Below are 20489 nucleotides of genomic sequence, written 5' to 3' on the forward strand. Positions count from 1 at the left end.
TGGGAGGAAACTAGAGCATCCAGAAGAATCCCACACAGTCACAGGAGAATATACAAACTTCTTACATACAACCTGGGAATCGAACCCCAGTCTTATAGCTGGTGCTGTACTAACCACTATGTGATCATACCTCTTTGTATTTTGGATAAAAGAAATGTAGTAAAGTAATACAACTAAATTATAATTTTGTGCAGGTACTAGTGCCGGGCTTTGCTGAGGACTCTCATTTTTGTTCATGTTTTATTTTATTTATATATATTTTTTATTAGTTTTTCAAAACATTTTACAAATTAAAAACCCCAAATCCCAATGAGGAACATTAAAACAGTGCAAAATTAAACATACAATAACAATGTGCTACAAAGGAAGAGAATTTAACAAAAAAAAGCACCTAAATTAAAGACAAGTAAGCTTAGTGTCCTCCCCAAGCCCCACAACGCAAGAAAAAACAACAGCAACTCCAGACCAACCAGAACGCAATATAGAGAGTATAAGTCAGGACAGCCAAACTCCCAGACTGTGAATACACTCAGCAACAGAGAAAAATAATGCCTTCTACCAGAAAAAAAAAGGAGCTGAAAGAAAAAAAACCCTAGTCAAGAGGAAGGTTATGAAAGTACTTGATAAAAGGTCCCCAGACCTTATGGAACTTTAGATCCGAATTGAGAACTGAATAATGAATTTTTTCGAGGTCCAAGCAGGCCATGATGTCGTTAAGCCATTGAGCATGAGTGGGCGGATTTGAGGAGGGTCAAGCGTCTAGCCAGGAGAGAGGCAAAGGATAATATTCGGCATTTGGTCGGACCCAGACATAAATCTGTCTCGCCCCAAAAACCGAACAGAGCAATCAAGGGGTTTGGTTCTAGGTGCTGATTCAGAATACACAATAACGTAGTGAAGACACCTTTCCAGAATTTCTCCAAGCTAGGACAGAACCAGTACATATGGATGAGAGAGGCCACGTCCCTCTTGCATTTATCACAGAGCGGACCAACACTAGGGTAGAATCGAGATAATTTAGATTTAGACATATGGGCTCTATGAACAATCTTAAACTGTAAAAGGCAGTGGCGAGCACAAAGAGAGGTTGAGTTAACCGATTTGAGAACTGAATCCCAGCTCTCCTCAGATAGATATTTAAATCCTGTTCCCAGGCCATTTTGATTTTATCCATGGGGGCCCGTCGCAAGGCTGCTAGTTTATCTCGGATGATTGATATTAAGCCTTTACCTAGTGGATTCATGGAAAGAAATAGGTCCATAGCATTTTTCGCAGGCATTTCAGGAAAGTTAGGAATTAAAGGAGCAATGAAGTGTCGGATTTGGAGATATCTGAAAAAATGAACATTGGGCAGATTGAACTTAACAGAGAGCTGTTGAAAAGAAGCGAAGCGATTATCAATGAAAAGATCTTCAAAATGTCTAATGCCCTTCCTATACCAAACCTGGAATGCTGAATCGTACGTAGTAGGTAAAAAAAGGTGATTATGAGCAACAGGGCTGGAAACGGAAAACCCCTGGAAACCATAGCATTTCCTGATCTGAGCTCATATACGCAAAGTGTGTCTAACAAGAGGATTAGCTATTGATCTGGGCAGCCTACTAGGGAGTGCAGAGCCAAGAAGTGCAGAGATAGATAATTCTTTAGTGGAGCTCAGTTCCATCGCCACCCAGTTAGGGCACTCAGGTTGGCCATGGAAGAAAGGCCAGAAGGTAGCTCAACGTATATTAGCTGCCCAATAATATAAACGAAAGTTAGGTAAAGCCATGCCACCCTCTTTTTTAGATTTTTGGAGATGGATTTTATTAATTCTAGAGCGCTTATTCTGCCACAGATATGACAAAATAATAGAGTCTAAGGAATCAAAAAAAGGTTTAGGAATAAAAATTGGGATATATTGAAATGGGTATAAAAATTTGGGGAGAACATACATTTTAACAACATTAATACGACCTACCAAAGACATAGATAGAGGTGACCATTGTACCAGACTCTGTTTTATAGCATATGAAAGATTGGCAAAGTTTTCACGAAAGAGATCTTTAAACTTCCTTGTGACTGTGTAATTCCAGGATAAGTAAATTGATTATGGACTACTTTAAAAGGGAGATCTCGAAATGTTAGTTCTTGTGCTTCTTTATTAATTGGGAGAAGTTCACACTTATGTAAATTAAGTTTATAGCCAGAGATCTGGCTAAACTGGTCAAGAAGTGAAAACATTAGAGGTAAGGATGTAGACGGATTTGAGAGAAAGAGTAATAAGTCATCAGCATAGAGAGAAACCTTATGCTCAACACCCCCTCTCCAAATCCCAGTCAATTCAGGGCAGTTTCGAAATGCTATCGCCAGAGGTTCCATAGCCAAATCAAAGAGAAAGGGACTTAAGGGGCATCCCTGGCGGGTGCCACGTTTGAGATTAAATACTTGGGATTTCTAAAAATTAGTTAAAACAGAAGCAGTAGGACACAGGTACAGCAATTGGATCCAAGAGATGAAACTTTGGCCAAGGTCAAATTTTTCTAAAACTGCAAAAAGGTAGTTGCGCTCTATACGATCAAATGCTTTCTCCGCATCGAGGGAAATAACACATTCAGGAATCCCAGTTGGAGGTGAGTATAAGATATTAAATAAACGCCGAATGTTAAAAAAAGGGAGACGGTTTTTAATAAAGCCTGTTTGGTCATCAGAGATAATGGAGGGAATGACGGTTTCTAATCTATGAGCCAAAACTTTAGCTAAGATCTTTACATCAACATTGAGCAGAGAGATCGGCCTATACGAGGAACACTCTGTTGGGTTTTTGCCCTTTTTTAAAAGAAGAATAATAGATGCCTCACTGAAAGAGGGTGGCAATTTGCCGTAATTAAACGAGTCAGATAATACTGAAAGTAACTGAGGAGAAAGAAGAGAAGAGAATGATTTATAAAATTCTACCGGGAACCCATCAGGTCCAGGAGATTTCCCTGAAGACAGTGCAGAAATTGCAGTAGATATTTCTTCTAATGACATAGGCGCATTGAGTTTGGCTTTGAAATCAGATGAAAGTGAGGGGATATTCAGATTCTGTAAAAATTGATCAACAGAGATATTGTCATTCAGAGATTCAGAGGAATAAAGCCGAGAATAAAAATTTTTAAATGCATCATTAATTTCTAAATGATCCGATGTAAAGTCTCCGTTCTCCTTCCGGATCTTTGTAATATGTTGTTTGGCTTTGGAACGCCTCAGCTGACTGGCTAGGAATTTACCAGACTTATCCCCATGAATGTAAAAGCGACTCTTGCTTTCGAGAAGTTGGCGTTCGACAGGTTGAGTGGACAGAAGGTTAAATTTAGTTTGGAGTTCAACGCGCTTCTTGTATAATTCAGGGTTCTTAGTTTGGGCATATATTTGATCCAATTCTTTAATCTGGTTAATGAGGTCTAATCGATCTGCACGGGATCTTCTGTTGAGATTTGCTGTGTAAGAGATTATTTGCCCCCTCAGATAATGCTTTCATGGCATCCCAGACAATCTGGGATGGCACTTCAGGTGATGTATTAGTGTTAAAATAAAAGGTTATCTGATCCTTAATAAATTTTAAAAAATCATCATCCGATAGTAAAGTTGAATCAAACCGCCAGTGTTTATTCCTCTCAGGCAAATTCAGAGAGAGAGTAATTGGGGCATGGTCAGAGATCAGGATACTCTGATAGTCACAAGAGTGGGCAAATGGAATAAGTTGGTTATCGAGTAAGAAATAATCAATTCTAGTGAAGGTATGGTGAACATGTGAGAAAAAAAGAATAATCCCTCTCCGTAGGATGGAGGAAACGCCATATATCAGAGATACCATAATTAGAGAGAAACGATTGGATAGCTAAGGCAGATTTAGTAGGTGGTCTAGTAACAGAGGACGATCGATCCAAATTAGGATCTAACCAACAGTTGAAGTCACCACCCAATATAAGAGAGTATGAGTTTAAGTCTGGTAGTGAGGAAAAAAAACAGTTCAAAAAAATTAACATCATCAAAGTTGGGGGCATACAGGTTTGCTAGTGCAACTTTAGTGTTATATAGTTTGCCAGAAACAATAATAAAACGGCCATTTATATCAGATATTTTATTATGGAGTTCAAAAGGAATATGTGAGTTAATAAGAATGGAGACTCCCCTAGCTTTAGCGGTAAAGGATAAATGAAAATGCTGACCCGCCCACTTTGACAAAAGCCGGGAGTTATCAGAACAACGAATATGAGTTTCTTGAAGGAAAGCAATGTCAGCTTTGAGTTGTTTGATATGTGAGAATACCTTCCTTCTTTTAACAGGGTGATTCAATCCCTTTACATTCCAGCTCACGAATTTAAGTGCACTAGCCATTATGGATTACTAATGCATAAAAGGCAGAAGGAATATAAAAAGTCAAGCAGTACAATAGCAGTCTGGGAGCAGAGATGTAAACATAGATTCGTAAAATCAAAACATATACATGTCATGAGCAATAAAGAGATATAATATATACAGTGAGTGATGTTGGAACTAGAAAACCCATCCCACCCACACAACCCAAAACTAGACGGCTACCAAAACATGTAGCTAGCTCTACCAAAAAAATTAACCCAAATACAACTTCCAGATCTGTGTCATTAACAGCAGTTCCGTGTAAATACTTTAACAAATAGTAACTAGCTTATGCACTAGAAAACATAACTTCAGATTAGAACACCTTCTGCAGGAATGTAAAACTTAATACAGAGAAAATCGGAAGAGGACCAAAACTAACCTGCCAGCGAAAAAATTATAGAAGAATAAAGTAAGAGAAAGGAAAAAAAAGGATATAAAAAAAGGAGAGGAAGAGGAAAATTATAAATTCAAGACGAGTATTTATCAACCATTTACAGAGAGAGAGAAAAAAATTCAGAGATTAGAAAAAAGGGGTGAAGAAAAGAAAAAAGTATAATAAAATAAATAAATATAAAAAGAAGGAAAAATAGATCGGCAATTAAACTGTGAACCAACAAACAGGAAGGCCTTCACTGAGGACTTCAAACCTCCAAAACAAGTTAAAGTCAGTTGTAGAACTCTGTAGATAAAGTTGTACAAAAATAAAAAATAGATTACACACACACCAAATCCAGGGAGAGATTGTCAACAGCCCTTAGAGTTTCGATGAATAATGTCTGAATGATTCAAGTAACGTCTGAGTCCAGAAAAAGTAATTTTACTACGAGAAGTACTTATCCACCATTCTAGGAGGTCCGATCGGGTTCCGAAGATGGCTGGATAGCCGGAAGACTTGCCACAAATGCTTCAGCTTCCTTCGCTGACTTAAACCATTTGTATTTCCCAGTGTTAAGCTTGATTCGTAGATCAGCAGGGGAATGAAGAGAGGGTTTAAAACCACGATCAAAAAGCACTTTCATTGCGCCTTTAAACTCAGCGCGCATCTTTAAGGTCTGGGGTGCAAAATCTTCCACAAAGCGAATGGCTGTATCCTGGAAAATAAAAGAACCTCTGCGACGTGCCTCTACGATCAGACGGTGTCTTACCTGGTATTGATGGAAGCACAAGATTACGGGTCGCGGGCGGTTGCCCAGAATTCCAGCGGGAACATGGACCCGGTGTGCCCGTTCGAGCTCAGGCGGGTTTGGAAGCAAATCTTTCCCGAATATCTCACAGAGAAACTCGGCGAAAAACTTCACTGTTGATCCCTGTTGGGTGGCCTCTGGCAATCCAAGAATTCTAAGATTGCAGCGTCTGCTGCGATTTTCAAGATGCGATTTGAAGAAGAGTTTGCCACACTTTTCCTCCAAGCTGGAACAGAGAGTCTCCAAGTATCGAACACGACTTTCTAAATCGTCAGAAATCGAATCGATGCGAGATAAGTGTTGGGCATGTTTGTCCACCTTGTCGTTGATCCGATCAAGCTTGTCCTCCAACTGTTTGAAAGCGGTTTTGAATTCCTTTAAAATTTCGTCTCTGAGCTGACCGAGCGCAGCCAGGGTCTCGTCTGAGAGAGTCGTAGCTTCCTTTCTCCCGGATTTAGAGCTGTTGCTAGACATTGTAAGTTAGATGTGTTCACAGGCAAGTAAGAGGTACCGAAAAAGTTCCCAACTAAGGTTTAAAAAATGGAGACATTTAGTGCAAAGATAGCGACAGTAACGGAACAAAAGTTCGGAGCAGCTAAGCAATCGCCATCTTACCGGAAGTCCCCCTGTTCATGTTTTCAAGTTGCTATTGAAGCACTTTAAAGCTAATCAAATGTTTACTAATTATTCTTAGAGTCATAGAGCACTGCTGCACAGAAACAGGCCCTTCAGTCCATCTAGGCTATGCCAAACTTTTATTCTGCCTAGTCCCATTGACCTGCACCCAGACCTCTCCGATCCAAGTACCTATGTAAGCTTCTCTTAAAAGTTGAAATCAATTCTGCATCCACCACTTCTGCTGGCATCTTGTTCTATGCTCTCACCACCCTCTGATGAAGTTTCCCTTAAATATTTCACCTTTCACCCTTAACATAGTTTTGCAATAGATAAAGCCTACCTGCATTTACCTTATCTATAACCCTCATAATTTTGTGTTCCTCTGTTAAATCACATCTCATTATACTATGCTCTAGGGTAGGGGTTCCCACCCTTTTTTCATGTGATGGACGGATGAAATTAAGCATGGGGTCTGTACACCCAGGTTGGGAACCCCTGTTCTATGGAAGGAAGTTCTAACATATTCAACCTTTCCTTATAACTCAAGCCCTCAAGTCCTGGCAACATTCTTGTACATTTTTTCTGCATTCTTTCAGTTTTATTGATATCTTTCCTGGAGGTAGGTGGTCAGAACTGCACACAATACTCCAAATTGGACCTCACCAACGTCTTGTACAACTTCAGCATAACATCCCAACTTGTGTACTCAGAACTTCAATTTATGAAGTCCAATGTGCTAAAAGCTTTCTTTACCAGCTTATCTACCTAGGAATTACATATGGATCTATTTTGCCCACGCTTGAGAGTTTCCCTGTACTCTTAAGCTAGACGGATAGGTAAACTCCAGTCCCGGCATAGTTGTAGTTTGAACGCGCTTCTATTGTTTGCCATACATTACTCAGCCCCTTGCATATTGTAAAAAGACAGTACTTCTCAGAGTTCTCAGGAAAGGTAGATTCAAATATTGATTAAAGTTCCTTGAACTTCGAACAAAGTACTTCTAACTGGTGTATAAATGAAATGTACAAACATTATAAAATGACCGACCTATGATGAAAGCTAATTGCTTAACAACAAGATAATAATTAATCAACTACAACTACGATCTTGCAAGTAAGCAGCGAGCTCCAGTAAATAGAAATAAAATAACCAACAAAATCAGGAAGGACTTATCACTCTCTGCTTGCTATCTCTAAAAGATGCCACCAATTGAACTCAAGACTTTCACGAAAAAAAACATTAAACATATTTGAGTCAATGGCCTTGATCCATTGAATAGCACATTCAAATACTAAAGAATAATAAGACCACCAACTGGATTCGAAAAACAGGAGTAAAATCCTATCCTTCAAGAGGGATCACTACCCATGGTTTATAACAGCCGTTGAAAATCCATGCCAGAAAATAGCCATGATGTAATGGCTTGGAAAGGACTTCCTCTAAACTGAAGATTGTGTATCAAAGGGGTTATGCATTTGACAGCATTTCAGAAAATCATATTTACAATAAACTAACAAAAGCAACACAACGTCGTGGTTTAAAAAAATACAAATCACATCCCAACATCAAATCTATTATGAAATAAGCCAATTAGATTGTATCAAATACACAAAAGAGAATCCAAACCAAATCTAAAACCTGTACAACTTAATATATTGTCTTTGTTTTTGCAGATTTGTAACCAAAGTTCACAATTTAATCATTTTCTGAGTCTATTTTTCCATTTATACTGTTTGTTTTCTTCCTAAAGACATCATGTTGCAGATTGTAGATGGTGAAGGTCCTGGCTTGACCTAAGCCATAGAGGGAACAGAGTCCATCACAAATATGCGAGCCCTTACAGTTGCTCTTTAGTGCAAATTATTTAGCAACATGTACAAACCTTGCTGTGGCATGTGACTGTAATCACCAGCTTGAGAATCTCTCAAAGCATTTGGAGTCTAACCAGTTGCTGGAGATGTTAGTAGCATGGCATGTGACCTGTGGACAGATAGCATCAGATTCTGGGTCAATCAGATCAAATTGTAGAATAATGACCTCTGTTCTAGCTGAGCTAAACAAGAACGCGAGTCCTATTAACCACGTGCCATGAGCTAGATCGCTGGCTGACATTGGTCTTGTGGCTTCATCAGCAGAGTTCTGGTCAGTAGGTTTGAATTTCAGCTGCACTGGATTAGTTGATCTCACATGTGTGCTGCACCCTGATGTTCATATACACATAGAAACCTCTGGATTCATTATGTGGATGCTCCCAAAAACCACCTTGGAATGAGAGTACAATGTCACTGCATCAAGTTTGTCATTGATTTCATCAGTGATCACACCTGCCACTTCTACCACTTGGATAGCAGCGCAGAGTTTGAGTCATGGGGCAGTAATTTCAGGATGTTTCTTGGGCATGCATGTAAGTTAAGGAAAGCAGCTGCTTGCTTGCTCATGGTTGTTTGAGGGGCATTGTTGAGGGCTACGGAAGGGGAGAGGTGCCACCCAGCTATTTGAGCTGTCTTGATGGAACCATCAATCACCCTTGATGCTATCAATCACTCTCAGGAAAGTAAGGTCATCCATTGAAGGCCCTGGTTTGTTGTCATTCTTTGTGTGGACAAAGACAGATTCGCCCATGCTTGCTGTGTTGCTTGTCAAACCTTTTTGATGTGAGGTCAAGACGGGAGACACGGGAGGCTGGCAGGTCTGTCCAAAGCTCTCCTTGACGTGGATGCTGCTAAGGCAGGGGTTCATGAGACTGGGGCACCCATTTTCAAGAATGCTAGTTCTGAAGATGTTTACAGGTTTATGTGCACACCTAAGGCAGATGTATGACCCACCCAAGTGCTACCCCCTGCTCAAAGGGAGCATTTGGAGGCCCATTTCTTTGTTCAAGTACCTTGTGTACCTGTGTGATGTCTCTTCCTAGTGGGAGCAGCCTTTATGTGGAGTGACAGCATCTTGCTGGCTAAGGACTTGAGATGAGGGTGGTAAGTCGCTGCTTCTGGAGTGGGGATTTCCTACTTGTTTTCTGGAAGTTTGTCACAGTCAGTAAGCATGAGTAGAGCTAAACAAGTCTTTTCATCAAGAGATTCAACAATAAAGCCTCTTGCTCTTCACCTAACTGTCTGTGACACACCTGCACATGTCTTAAGTGTATATAAACATAGAAAATAGGTGCAGGAGTAGGCCATTTGGCCCTTCGAGCCTGCACCGCCATTCAGTATGATCATGGCTGATCATCCAACTCAGAACCCTGTACCTTATTTCTCTCCATACCCCTTGATCCCTTTAGCCACAAGAGACATATCTAACTCCCTCTTAAATATAGCCAATGAACTGGCCTCAACTGTTTCCTGTGGCAGAGAATTCCACAGATTCACCATTATAAGGTGAGGCACCACTGGTTATGTTGAAGAAGCTGAAATTACATGATTCAGCTGGTGACTTACTGCTCTGATAATCCAAGATGACATACATCCTCATCCTCTTCTCACAGCGGCCTTCTGGCTAAACATTAATGAGGCAGATCTTTGAACAAGACTTACCAATGGAGTTTTCCATGCAGACTGCAGTACAAGGCAAGGTAGCAACTGGAGAGAAAAGGATTTATCTCCCTCCCCACCATGCTGTAAGGAGGTATCTGTGTAGTTCTTTACAGACCAGGGAGGTGGGCCAACATGAAGAGCTGCAATGCGTTTGTTACTGCCACATTCAAAGCACTGGATGACAGTATAACAGCCCCTCACCCGGTCTGCTTTTTAAAGAAGGCCCTTCTCTCCTCTGAAAGTTTCCCCCGAAGCCTTTACACTTCCAGAGAGGGTGTGGTTTCTGATGTAGAGGGCACTACTTGTTAGGATCTTCTGACACTTTAGCATCATCCGTTTGGACAGTGTTGTCCACCAAACCTCTAATAGGTTTTGCTGATTTAAGTAGTGTTGAACTAGAGGTGGTCATGTCAAAGCTGGGGACTTTTCGCATCTTGGCTTCATCCCAGATGAAACTAGAAAGGGAGAAGGGTAGGAAGCAGACTCCATCTTTTAGTTGATATCCATTTCTCCTGTAGACTAAAGGGGAGTTTCTCCAAAATGGGACTAATCCCTCATGCAGTGTCAAGGTAAAACAAGTCTTCATCTTTGGCAGCCTCCCCGAGGTCTCTGTTCTGTGTCATTTCCAATTGCATGGTGTTATCCTGAGGAACAGGGAAACCCCCCCCCCCCCCAACACACCCTTTTTGAGTCTTGATTGACAAGTCTAAGCCTTCAGTGTCTACTGGTGGGAGGGGACAAGCATAAGCAAACAGGTCTTGAACATACTTTGTAGTACTTTTAGCTGAATGACACTGTCAGCTACCTGCTCCATGCCCACCTCAAAGAATTTTTTCCTTAGCTAAAGCTGCCTCTGCCTCTTTTTTTTCATACTGCAGATGGGTCTTCTCTACTTTTATATTAGTTGCTCCTTTTTGAAAATGATGCCCTGATTAACATTGCTTCAGCCCTTGAACAGGCTTCCTGTGCTGCCGTGCTTGCCACAGATTCACTAGACTGTCCAGGTAGTCTGGATGAACGTAACGAACACACTGACCTGGTTTTAAAGACCGTTTTCTTAGTTGCTGGCATTTTAACTTTATGACATGTGGGAGCTCAAACAATCAACATCTTATCCACCACAGGTAGAATCACCTTTGAGAGTGTCTTTTTACCATTCTGCCCTCGCTTGAGAGTTTTCCTGTTTTCTTAAGTCTAGCAGACAGATAAACTCTGGTCCTGGTGTAGTTGTAGTTTATTGTTCACTAATGCAAAAGCTAATTGCTTAACAAGGTGATAATAAGTAATCAACAACAGCTGTGAACTTAAAAGTAAGCAGTGAAATCTAGTAATGAGAAATAAAATAACAAACCAAATCAGGAAGACATAACAGAATCTATATTCCCAGTTGCTGTTTGGAAAATAGATACAGCAATTGGTTAATTCTGGGATTGCTGCTATTTTTGTATTACTAGTTGCGTCACCATCTGGAGGGGCCATTGCTCGGTATTGGAAAAATCTGCAGAGGGATGTAAACTCAGCCAGCTCCATCACTGACACAAGCCTCCACACGATCTTGAAAAGGCAGTGCCTCAAGAAGGAAGCATTAAGGACTCTCACCACCCAGGATATGTTTTCTTCACATTACTACCATGGGGGGAGGGTGTACAGGAGCCTGAAGATACACACTCAATGTTTTAGGAATAGTTTCTTTCCCTCCACTGTCAGATTTCTGAACAGACAATGAACCAACCTATGAACACTACCTCACTATTTTTATTCTTTATTTGCACTATTAATTTAAATGTTTTTACATATTTTTAATTATAATTTATAGTATATCTTGTGTAGCACTGAACTGCTGCCACAATGACCTAAATTTCATGGCTTAAGTTAGTGATAATAAAGATGATTCTGATTCTACTTATTTACAGCTGTTTCACCCCTAGGTATATGTTTAAACCACACCAAAGCAGGATGACGGTTGTAAATTTTTGCATTATTAAGATACTTGGGACAATCCTCATTTTTGTTACCCATAGCCTGAGTTGGTATTCTATGGTAGGGCAACTGCTCTTGCAGAATTAGATTTTGCTATTTTTTTTCTTGACACCCTGAACCTTTCTATTCAGACACCCTCTCCCCATATCCTTGCTCAAATTGCAATGCTGTTCTTGAATCAAGGTCCAGAGGTTCAGTAAAAGACCTGGTTCTTTAAGTTCAGGCCACACTGAAGAGACAACCTTTGTGCTCACAGCAATGTAATCTCAGAATACAGTTAAAGCTATAGTACAGTGGTTCCCAACCTTTTCTATGCCCCACACCCCTAGGAAATGCCTGATTAATGTTCGCACCCCCTACAAAAGTAATATCACATTTGAAGATGAAGAAGTCTAATTTCTAATTTTTGAACCACATACAATACTGCGCATGAACAAATTGAACTTAAAAAATAAGCTTTTAACTCAGTGCATAAAATACAAATAAAAATTGAGCAATTAGATTGTAATTTATTCAGAAAAAATTGTAAACAGTAAAATCAATCCCAATTGTGAACATAAAATTCAGTGACTTCTTTGCTCCTGCTTCTCATTCATGATTTAGTCAAAACGTGGAACTTTCTTGCTGACTGTGATCCACAGGTCTGCCTGTGGATTCAGGCAATTCCTAGATTTTGTCTTGATTGACAAAAGAGAACTGAATCCAGATTCACACAAGTATGTTGTTGCAAATGGAGTGAGGACACGGAGTGCTTTGCCACCAAGTCTTGGGAACATATCCAGTGCTGCACACCAAAACTCCTCCAAAGTCTTGCTTTCAAATTGCATTTCAAGAGCTCAATTTGTCCGCAAATCAGTAAGATCTTCCTTCAGCTCTTCATCATCTGACATGTTCTCCAAATTGTAGGAATATGGATTCATGATCCATTCTTCTGAAATCTTCAGGTCTCCAGCAGCAAAATATCCATCAAACGATTCTGACAGCATTTCCAAATGAGCCACAATTTCTTCACGCACAGTAGGAGTTATGGATCCAGCATCATCAACCATCTCTTCTAGTGAACGAAAATTTGAGAGACTGCCTCTTTCCATCCTTCGACACCAAAGACATAACTTTTCTTTGAAGGCATTCAACTTTTCACAAGCCTTCAATATGTTTATCCCTTTTGTTTGAAGAGAAACACTCTGGTCATTCATACAAGTGAAAATGTCAGCTAAGTAAGCCAGCATTTGGACGAATTCCTGTGATTCCATTGCCCCAACCAGATCACATTCACACTCTTCCAGAAAAACTTTGATTTCTTCCCACAGTTCAGAGAAGCGAATTAAAGCTTGTCCTCGTGATAACTAACGGACTTCTGTGTGGAAAATCAAAACTGAATGTTTACTTCCCAGATCCTCACAAAATGATTTGAAGATTTGATGGTTCAAAACACGCCCCCTGATGCAGTTGATGATCTTCACACAAGTATCAAGGACTTTCTTCAAATTCGGAGGCAATGTTTCTAATGCCAAAGCATGCTGATGAAGAAAACAATGGGTAACTTGCAAGTCTGGAATCTCCTTTTTCATCAATGCAGAAAAGCCAGATTTATTTCCAAGCAATGCTTGTGCCCCATCAATGCACACAGAACCAATGACTTTGATATCTAAATCATGTTTGGCATAGAAGTCTTTCACCAGCTGCATCACATCCTTTGCAGTTGTGTTTGCTTTCAGATCTTTACAAAACAGGAAATCTTCCTTCACAGCACCATTATTGACATACCTCACTAATGTGATGAGTTGACTACAACTGGAGACATCAGTTGACTCATCCAACTGAATAGAGATTTTAAGAGGACAAGCTCTGACATCTGAGATGACTTGGTCCAAAATATCTTCACTCGAATCACTGATTTGGTTGTGAATGACATTATTTGATAGGGGCACCTGTTCAAATTTTTTTCTTGCTTCTTTGCCCAGGATAATTGTTGCCATTTCCAGTGCACATGGCTTGATGAGATCTTCTGCAATTGTATGGGGCTTCTTGGATTTGGCCACTTTATATGCCACTTGGTATGAAGCAAGAAGTAGTGGTTTTTCAACAGTAACAAAACATAATTTTGGAAGAGTTCCTTGTGAATCAAAATGAGCTCTTTTGATTTTCAATGACCCAACATCATGTCCTTCAACATCAGCTCCGCCATGCTTGTTCTTGAAATGCTCTTGAAGCTTGGATGGCTTCAGATTTGAGTTGGAAAACACAACGCTACAAAGAATGCACTGGGGTTTTTGCAAGTCATCATTTCCTGTTGTACAAGTGAAACCAAAGCACACATAGTCATCATTCCATTTCCCTCTTTTTGACATGATGAAGGGTTAAGGGTAAAGAGAAAAATATGAGCTAGTATGAGAAAAGCTATCTGACTAAGTCAGCGATAACCACTTTACTCAACCAGACACGCCTATAGCAAAGTATCGCGAGAAATACGCTTTCGAATATTATATTATGATATTATCTGCAGTTACACCAAGATAAATCGTCAGGTGGAAATGCTACGGGGACGCGACGCGACTTATTAGGCTACTCTCTACTGAATTTACACACCTATTTCCTATGATTACCGGAGATATGAACTCCCATCACACGATTCAAAGTCCTCAGTGCTAACCATGATACCTCCTCAACTAACACAATTCAAAATTATCAACGATTCAAGAAAAAAATCTTTTAAGAGAAAAAATACCTTTGAAATTCAAAAACTGCTTTAATGCATTGAGACAAATATGAATGAATGACTTCAGCTGCTTTTTATCAAAATGAGGCTTTTTAAAATTTTATAATTGAATAATTTACCTACTGTCTGTGGGTTTGGTTTTAACGCGAAGTCATTACTTGATGGTTGATTCAGGATATATAAAGATTTTGGCATTATGAGATGATTTTTAACTCTGAGATGTAACCTAGCTAACATTGATGAGACTCCTCAACTCTGAGGTCTAACTCCCAGGTAACACTGATGAGACTCCTCAACTGTGAGGTGTAACTTCCCAGGTAACACTGATGAGAATCCTCAATGCTGACTCAGGCAGCGGGAGACTGGAGTGAGTTTACATCTCTCTCGACTCGGGCAGCCGGAGACTGGAGTGTGCTTGGGACAGATGTTACTATCACTTCTCAAGGCACACTGGCAGCTGGCTGAGTGATGGCTCGTGACTCGTCACTCAAGGACACAAGCCACTCTTTGTTGCACCCCCTGAAATTCCATCTCGCACCCCAGGTTGGGAACCCCTGCTATAGTAGGTCCCACTTGCCCATTTAAGAGAACACAATGGCTCTTATTTAGGTTAAAGGGGAGTTGTCACTTGTGCTCAGGCTGAATCTTGTAACAAAGCCAGAGTCTAAAATGGCTGCAGCCATGGACTTCACTGTGCTCAGAATGTCTGTCATTGTCCCAACATCGCATCAGCAGGTACGATTCAGAAGATGAGTATTAGCTGTAAGATGAGTATTACTGTGGGACATCCTGAGCGAAACAAATACAAGTTGCGCATGATAAAGTATGCCAGAGTCAGCATGGTTTCCTTAAGGGGTTATCTCTTTTGCCAAATTTATTTTAGTTCTTTGATTCTTTGTTATTTTCTTTGAGAAAGTAACAGGCAGGATAGTCAGTGGATGCTGTTTACTTGGATTTTCAGAAGTTCTTTGAGGTGCCACACATGAAACTGCTAAACAAGAAAAGAGCCCAAGGTATTGCAGGAATGATACTAGCATGGATTTGAAAATCAGCTACCTGGTAGAAGGCAAAGAGTTGGAAGAAAAGGGACCATTTCTGCTTGGTGGTGTCTAGTTTTCCATGGGAGCCATGTGTTGAAACCACTTCTTTTTACGTTGTACATTGATTATTTGGATGACAGAATTGTGGCCAAGTTTTCACTTGATACAAAGATAGGTGGAAGGGCAGATTGTGTTGAGGAAGCAGTGTCTAAAGAAAGACTTAAATAGATTGGAGGACTGGGCAAAGAATTGGCATATGGAATATAATGTATCATGTACACTTTCCTACACTATATTCCATCTGCCAGTTCTTTGCTTATTCCTCCAGTCAGTGGAAGAAATAAAAGTGCAGACTATTTTCTAAATGGGGAGAAAGTTCAGAAGTAAGACATGCAAAGGGACTTGGGAGTCCTTTGTGCAGGATTCCCTAAAGGCCGAGTCAGTGGTAAGGAAGACGAATGCAATTTTAGCATTAATTTTGAGAGGGCTACAATATAAAAACAAAGATGTCATTTTGAGGCTTTTTTAAGTAGTGGTCAGACCACATATAGAGTTTTGTGAGTAATTTTAGACCATAAGATATAGGAGCAGAATTAGGTCATTTGGCCTATCAAGTTTGCTTTGCCTTTTCATCATGACTGATTCAATTTATCTCTCAGCCCCAATCTCCTGTCTTCTCCCTGTATTCCTTCATGTCCTGACCAATCAAGAATCTGTTGACCTCTGCCTTAAATATATCTAAAGACTTGGCCTCCAAAGTCACCTGTGGCAAAGAATTCCACAGATTCGCCACTCTCTGGCTAAAGAAATTCCTCCTCATCTCCATTCTAAAAGGACAGCCCTCTATTCTGGGGCCATGTTCTCTGGCCATAGATTCTCCCACAATTGGGAAACATCGTCATTGTCAAGGCCTTTTACCATTTGATGTGTTTCAATAAGGTCACCCCTCTTCTGAATTCTAGTGAATACAAGCCCAGAGCCATTAAATGCTCTTCATATGACAAGCCTGGAATAATATTCGTTAACCTCCTTTGAACCCTCTTCAGTTTCAGTACATTCTTTCTAAGATAAGGGGCCCAAAACTGCTCTCTATACTCCCAAATGAGGCCTCAGCAGTGCTTTATAAAGTCTGAAATGTACATCCTTGCTTTTATATTCTGGTCCTCTTGAAATGAATGCTAACATCGCATTTGCCTTCCCCACATCTGACTCAACCTGCAAATTAACCTTTAGGGAATCCTGCACAAAGACTCCCAAGTCCCTTTACACCTCAGCTTTTTATATTTTCTCTCCATTTAGAAAATAGTCAACCCTTTCATTGCTTTTACCATAGTGCATAACTATACACTTCACAACTTTTGGGTCCCTTCTCTAAGAAAAGATGTGCTGGCATTGAAGAGGGTTCAGAGGAGGTTCATTAGAATGATTCCAGGAAAGAGAGGGTTAATGTATGCAGAGCATTTGATGGCTCTGTCTCTTTAGAAGAATGGGGGCATGGATCTCATTGATACCTGTTGTATATTGAAAGACCTAGATAGAGTGAACATGGAAAGGATGTTTCCTATAGTGGCAGAGTCTAGGACTGGAGGGCAGAGCCTCAGAATAGAGGGGTGTCACTTTAGACAGAGCTTCGGAGGAATTTCTTCAGCTACTGTTGATATGAATCTGAAATTCATAGCAACACACACAAAATGCTGAAGGAACTCAGCAGATCAGGCAGCATGTATGGAAATGAATAAACAGTCAGGCCCTTCTTCAGGTCTGAAAAAGAAGGGTAAGTACAGAATAAAAAGGTGGGGAAAGGGAAAGAAGACTAAACAGAAGGTAATAGGTGGCAGACGGCTGTGGAAGCCAAATATATTAGAGTATATGCTAACCTTTCCTTTCATAGAGTGGGGTTAAGTGGAATGTGTGATTTATTTATTTAATCTTTCAGTCTGGTTTGCATTATTTTATTGTTTTTGGTAATAGAACATAGAACAGCACCATACAGGCCCTTCGACCCATGATGTTGTGCCGACCTTTTAACCCACTCTAAAATCAATTTAACATTTCCCTCTCCCATATAACCCTTCATTTATGTGCCTCTATCCTCATTTGACATGTTCTCCAATCCAGACAGCATCTTGGTCAATCTTCTCTGGACCCTCTAAAGCTTCCACCACCTTCAGAGGACCAGAACTGAATGCACTCCTTCAAGTGTAGTCTAACCAGGTTTTTATAGCATTGCAAGATTGCATCACAGCTTTTGAACTCAGTCCTCTGGCTAATGAAGGACAACACATCAAAGGCCTCCTTAACCACCTATCAACGTGCTTGGCAATTTTGAGGGAGCTATGGATGTGTACTCCAATATCCCAATGTTCCCCCACACTGCTAAGGATCCTTCCATTAATCCTATATTCTGCATTCGTTTGAACTTTAGAAGTGTATCACTTAAGTTTTCCGAATTGAATTCTATCTGCCTCTTACCCAGCTCTACATCCTTTCAATGTCTCGTTGTAACCTACAAAAATATTTTCTTTCAAAATCTAAGCTCTTTTCCACTTTCTGTCTCTCTGTTTCCAGGTGACCAAGATAAACCTGGAGGTTCAGAAAGTTGAGCAGGATCTGCGGGATGAGTTGGCAAGCAGCGTAAGCAAAGCAGTGAGTGACATGGATAGAAGACGCATCACAGAGCTGGAGAAAAGTGAATCCGAATTAAAAATTGAAGTGTCCAAGTATGTTAACTGCACAATCATGAACATGTCATTTTGATTCAAGATGTATTTTGGTCATTACCACAAGAGATTCTGCAGATGCTGGAAATCCAGGAAACACAAAATGCTGGAGTAACTCAGCCGATCAGGCACCATCTATGGAAGGGACCCTTCTTAAGCTCTCGGCCCAAAACATTGAATATTCATTGAATATTTATTCTTCATTGACACTGCCCGACCTGCTGAGTTCCTCCAGCATTTTGTGTGTTGCTCTGTAGTCATTACTATTTTGTTTGTAACTTATTTTGTACTTTTTCTCTCTCATAACAACTGTATAGGCCTTTTAACTCCTCAAAATAGTTCCATAACTCTTAGATCATGGCTAAATTAACACCACATATTCTTCCTTTGGTTTAATGCCTGAACTCTTAATCTCACCATCATGGCCCTTGTAGGTTATTTGTTTACCTGCACTCCCACTTCTCTGCAGCAGGAACATTATTTTCAGTATTAGGGTTTTCTTTTTACTCCTTCAATGTATCTGTGTGTCTGTCCGTGTGATGATAATAAACCCACACCAGTGTGTTTTATTTTTGATGATCTAGTTCCATCCCAAAGTTCTGTTGATAAAGCATGAAAATTTACACCAAGGGGAATGCTCTGCCTAAAAAAAGGTGTTATGCTTGGATTCATCTTGTTTTTTAAGATTACCTTTTTTGTCACATCTACATCAAAACTTGAAGTGAAATGTGTCAAGTTTTGTGTCAAAGTTCGTGATACATTCCACCCATACCCACACTTTGCATTAAGCAGAAGGTTCTCAGATAAATTAAGAATCAACTTTTAAATACTGTGGAAGTGCAGAGTTTCTAGTATGGGCCACAATACGTATAATTTAATGGAATTAGTGTCATTGACAAATGGATCAGCTTAATGATACTTGTTGGGCCTGAGTCCAGCAATTGCACCCTTTTAATATATTATTTACATTTTAACATTATTAACTGCTGCTAGTTTTTAATTCAGGAAAACGTTCACGCTGACATAGAGTGAACTTGTAGATAGGGTAACCAAATGTTTGGTCAAAGAGGTGACATGTAAGAAGGTTGCTACTAAAGTTGGGAATAAAAGGGTTAACATATGAGGAGTGATTGATGGTTCTGGGCCTGTACTTACTGGAGTTTAGAAGAATGAGGAGGAATCTCATAGAAACCTATTGAATGTTGGAAGGGCTAGAGTGGACGTGGAGAAGATGTTTCCTATAGTGGAGGGGTCTGGGACCAGAGGGCACAACCTCAAAATACAAGGGTGACCTTTTAGTACAGAGATGAGGAGGAATTTATTTCGCCAGAGGGTGGTGAATCTGTGAATTCGTTGCCACAGATGGCTGTGAAAGTCAAGTTATTGGGTATAATTAAAATTGGTTGTTCATTAGTAAGAGCATCAAAGATTACAGGGAAAAGGTAAGAAAATGGGATTGAAAGTGGAGCTAAGTGACAATGTGACAATCAGTGGAGAGAGCCAGGCATAGAAGGTCAGAGTCAGAGGGATAGGATAAAATTTATTGGAGGAGAAACTGATTGAAAGACAAAGGTTTCCCACCAGTTCCTCCTGACATTTTGACATTGTATATGAAGGGCCCAAAGTATTATTGAGGATCCCTAACACCCACCCCACAATCTCTTTGACCCACGACCATTAGGGAGGAGGTACACAAGCATCAGGAATCGGTAACAGTTTCTTCCCTCAGGCTGTGAGGCAAATGAATGCCCTGCCACCACCAAGGTCTCATCACTAGGACAGCAAGCTGTTTTCTGTTGACCTGTGCTATGTGCCACCTGTATTCCTGAATTGTATTTATTAACTTATTGGGGTCATATTTTGTTTATGTGCTATGCATGATATAGTATGTTTTGTGGGTGTATCGTGGTCTGGAAGAACGTTGTTTTGTTTGGTTGTATATATGTGCAGTCAGATGATAGTAAATTTTCTTTAATCTCAGTGTATATTCATATAACTCTATTAAACTGAGAGATACAGCTTTTAAATTGCACTAAATATATTTTCTATAATACGTTAATGACATTAATGAAATTGCCTTCTTCCTCAGGCTGAGAGATGTTTCTGATGTAGCCAAAATGCAGATTGCAGCTTTGGAAGCCCGTCAGCAGTCCAGGGAGAAGGAGGTTGAGGCCCTCAGAATGCAGGTGCTGGATTATCAGGTTTGGACACATTTTGCATTCAACTTTTTTGTTTAAAAAAACATCTAGTGAATCATTAAGAAAAACACAGTAAAAGGCTGTGTCTTCTATTAATATTTCATGTGGTTCCTG

At 40.1% G+C, this 20489-nt stretch overlaps 1 protein-coding gene across 3 annotated transcripts in view; it reads left to right on the top strand.

The window, feature by feature from the left end:
- cep290 (centrosomal protein 290) overlaps window positions 1-20489 on the top strand; it is a 185867-nt gene that overhangs the window by 85106 nt on the left and 80272 nt on the right. For all 3 annotated transcript variants that reach the window (XM_059977654.1, XM_059977655.1, XM_059977656.1), the window contains 2 exons: window positions 18026-18177; window positions 20267-20378. In XM_059977654.1, coding sequence (XP_059833637.1) covers window positions 18026-18177; window positions 20267-20378 — 264 coding nt within the window. The remainder of the gene's footprint in view (window positions 1-18025; window positions 18178-20266; window positions 20379-20489) is intronic.

This window comes from Hypanus sabinus, chromosome 8, assembly GCF_030144855.1.
Source record: "Hypanus sabinus isolate sHypSab1 chromosome 8, sHypSab1.hap1, whole genome shotgun sequence".
In the NCBI taxonomy this organism is placed as follows: domain Eukaryota; kingdom Metazoa; phylum Chordata; class Chondrichthyes; order Myliobatiformes; family Dasyatidae; genus Hypanus; species Hypanus sabinus.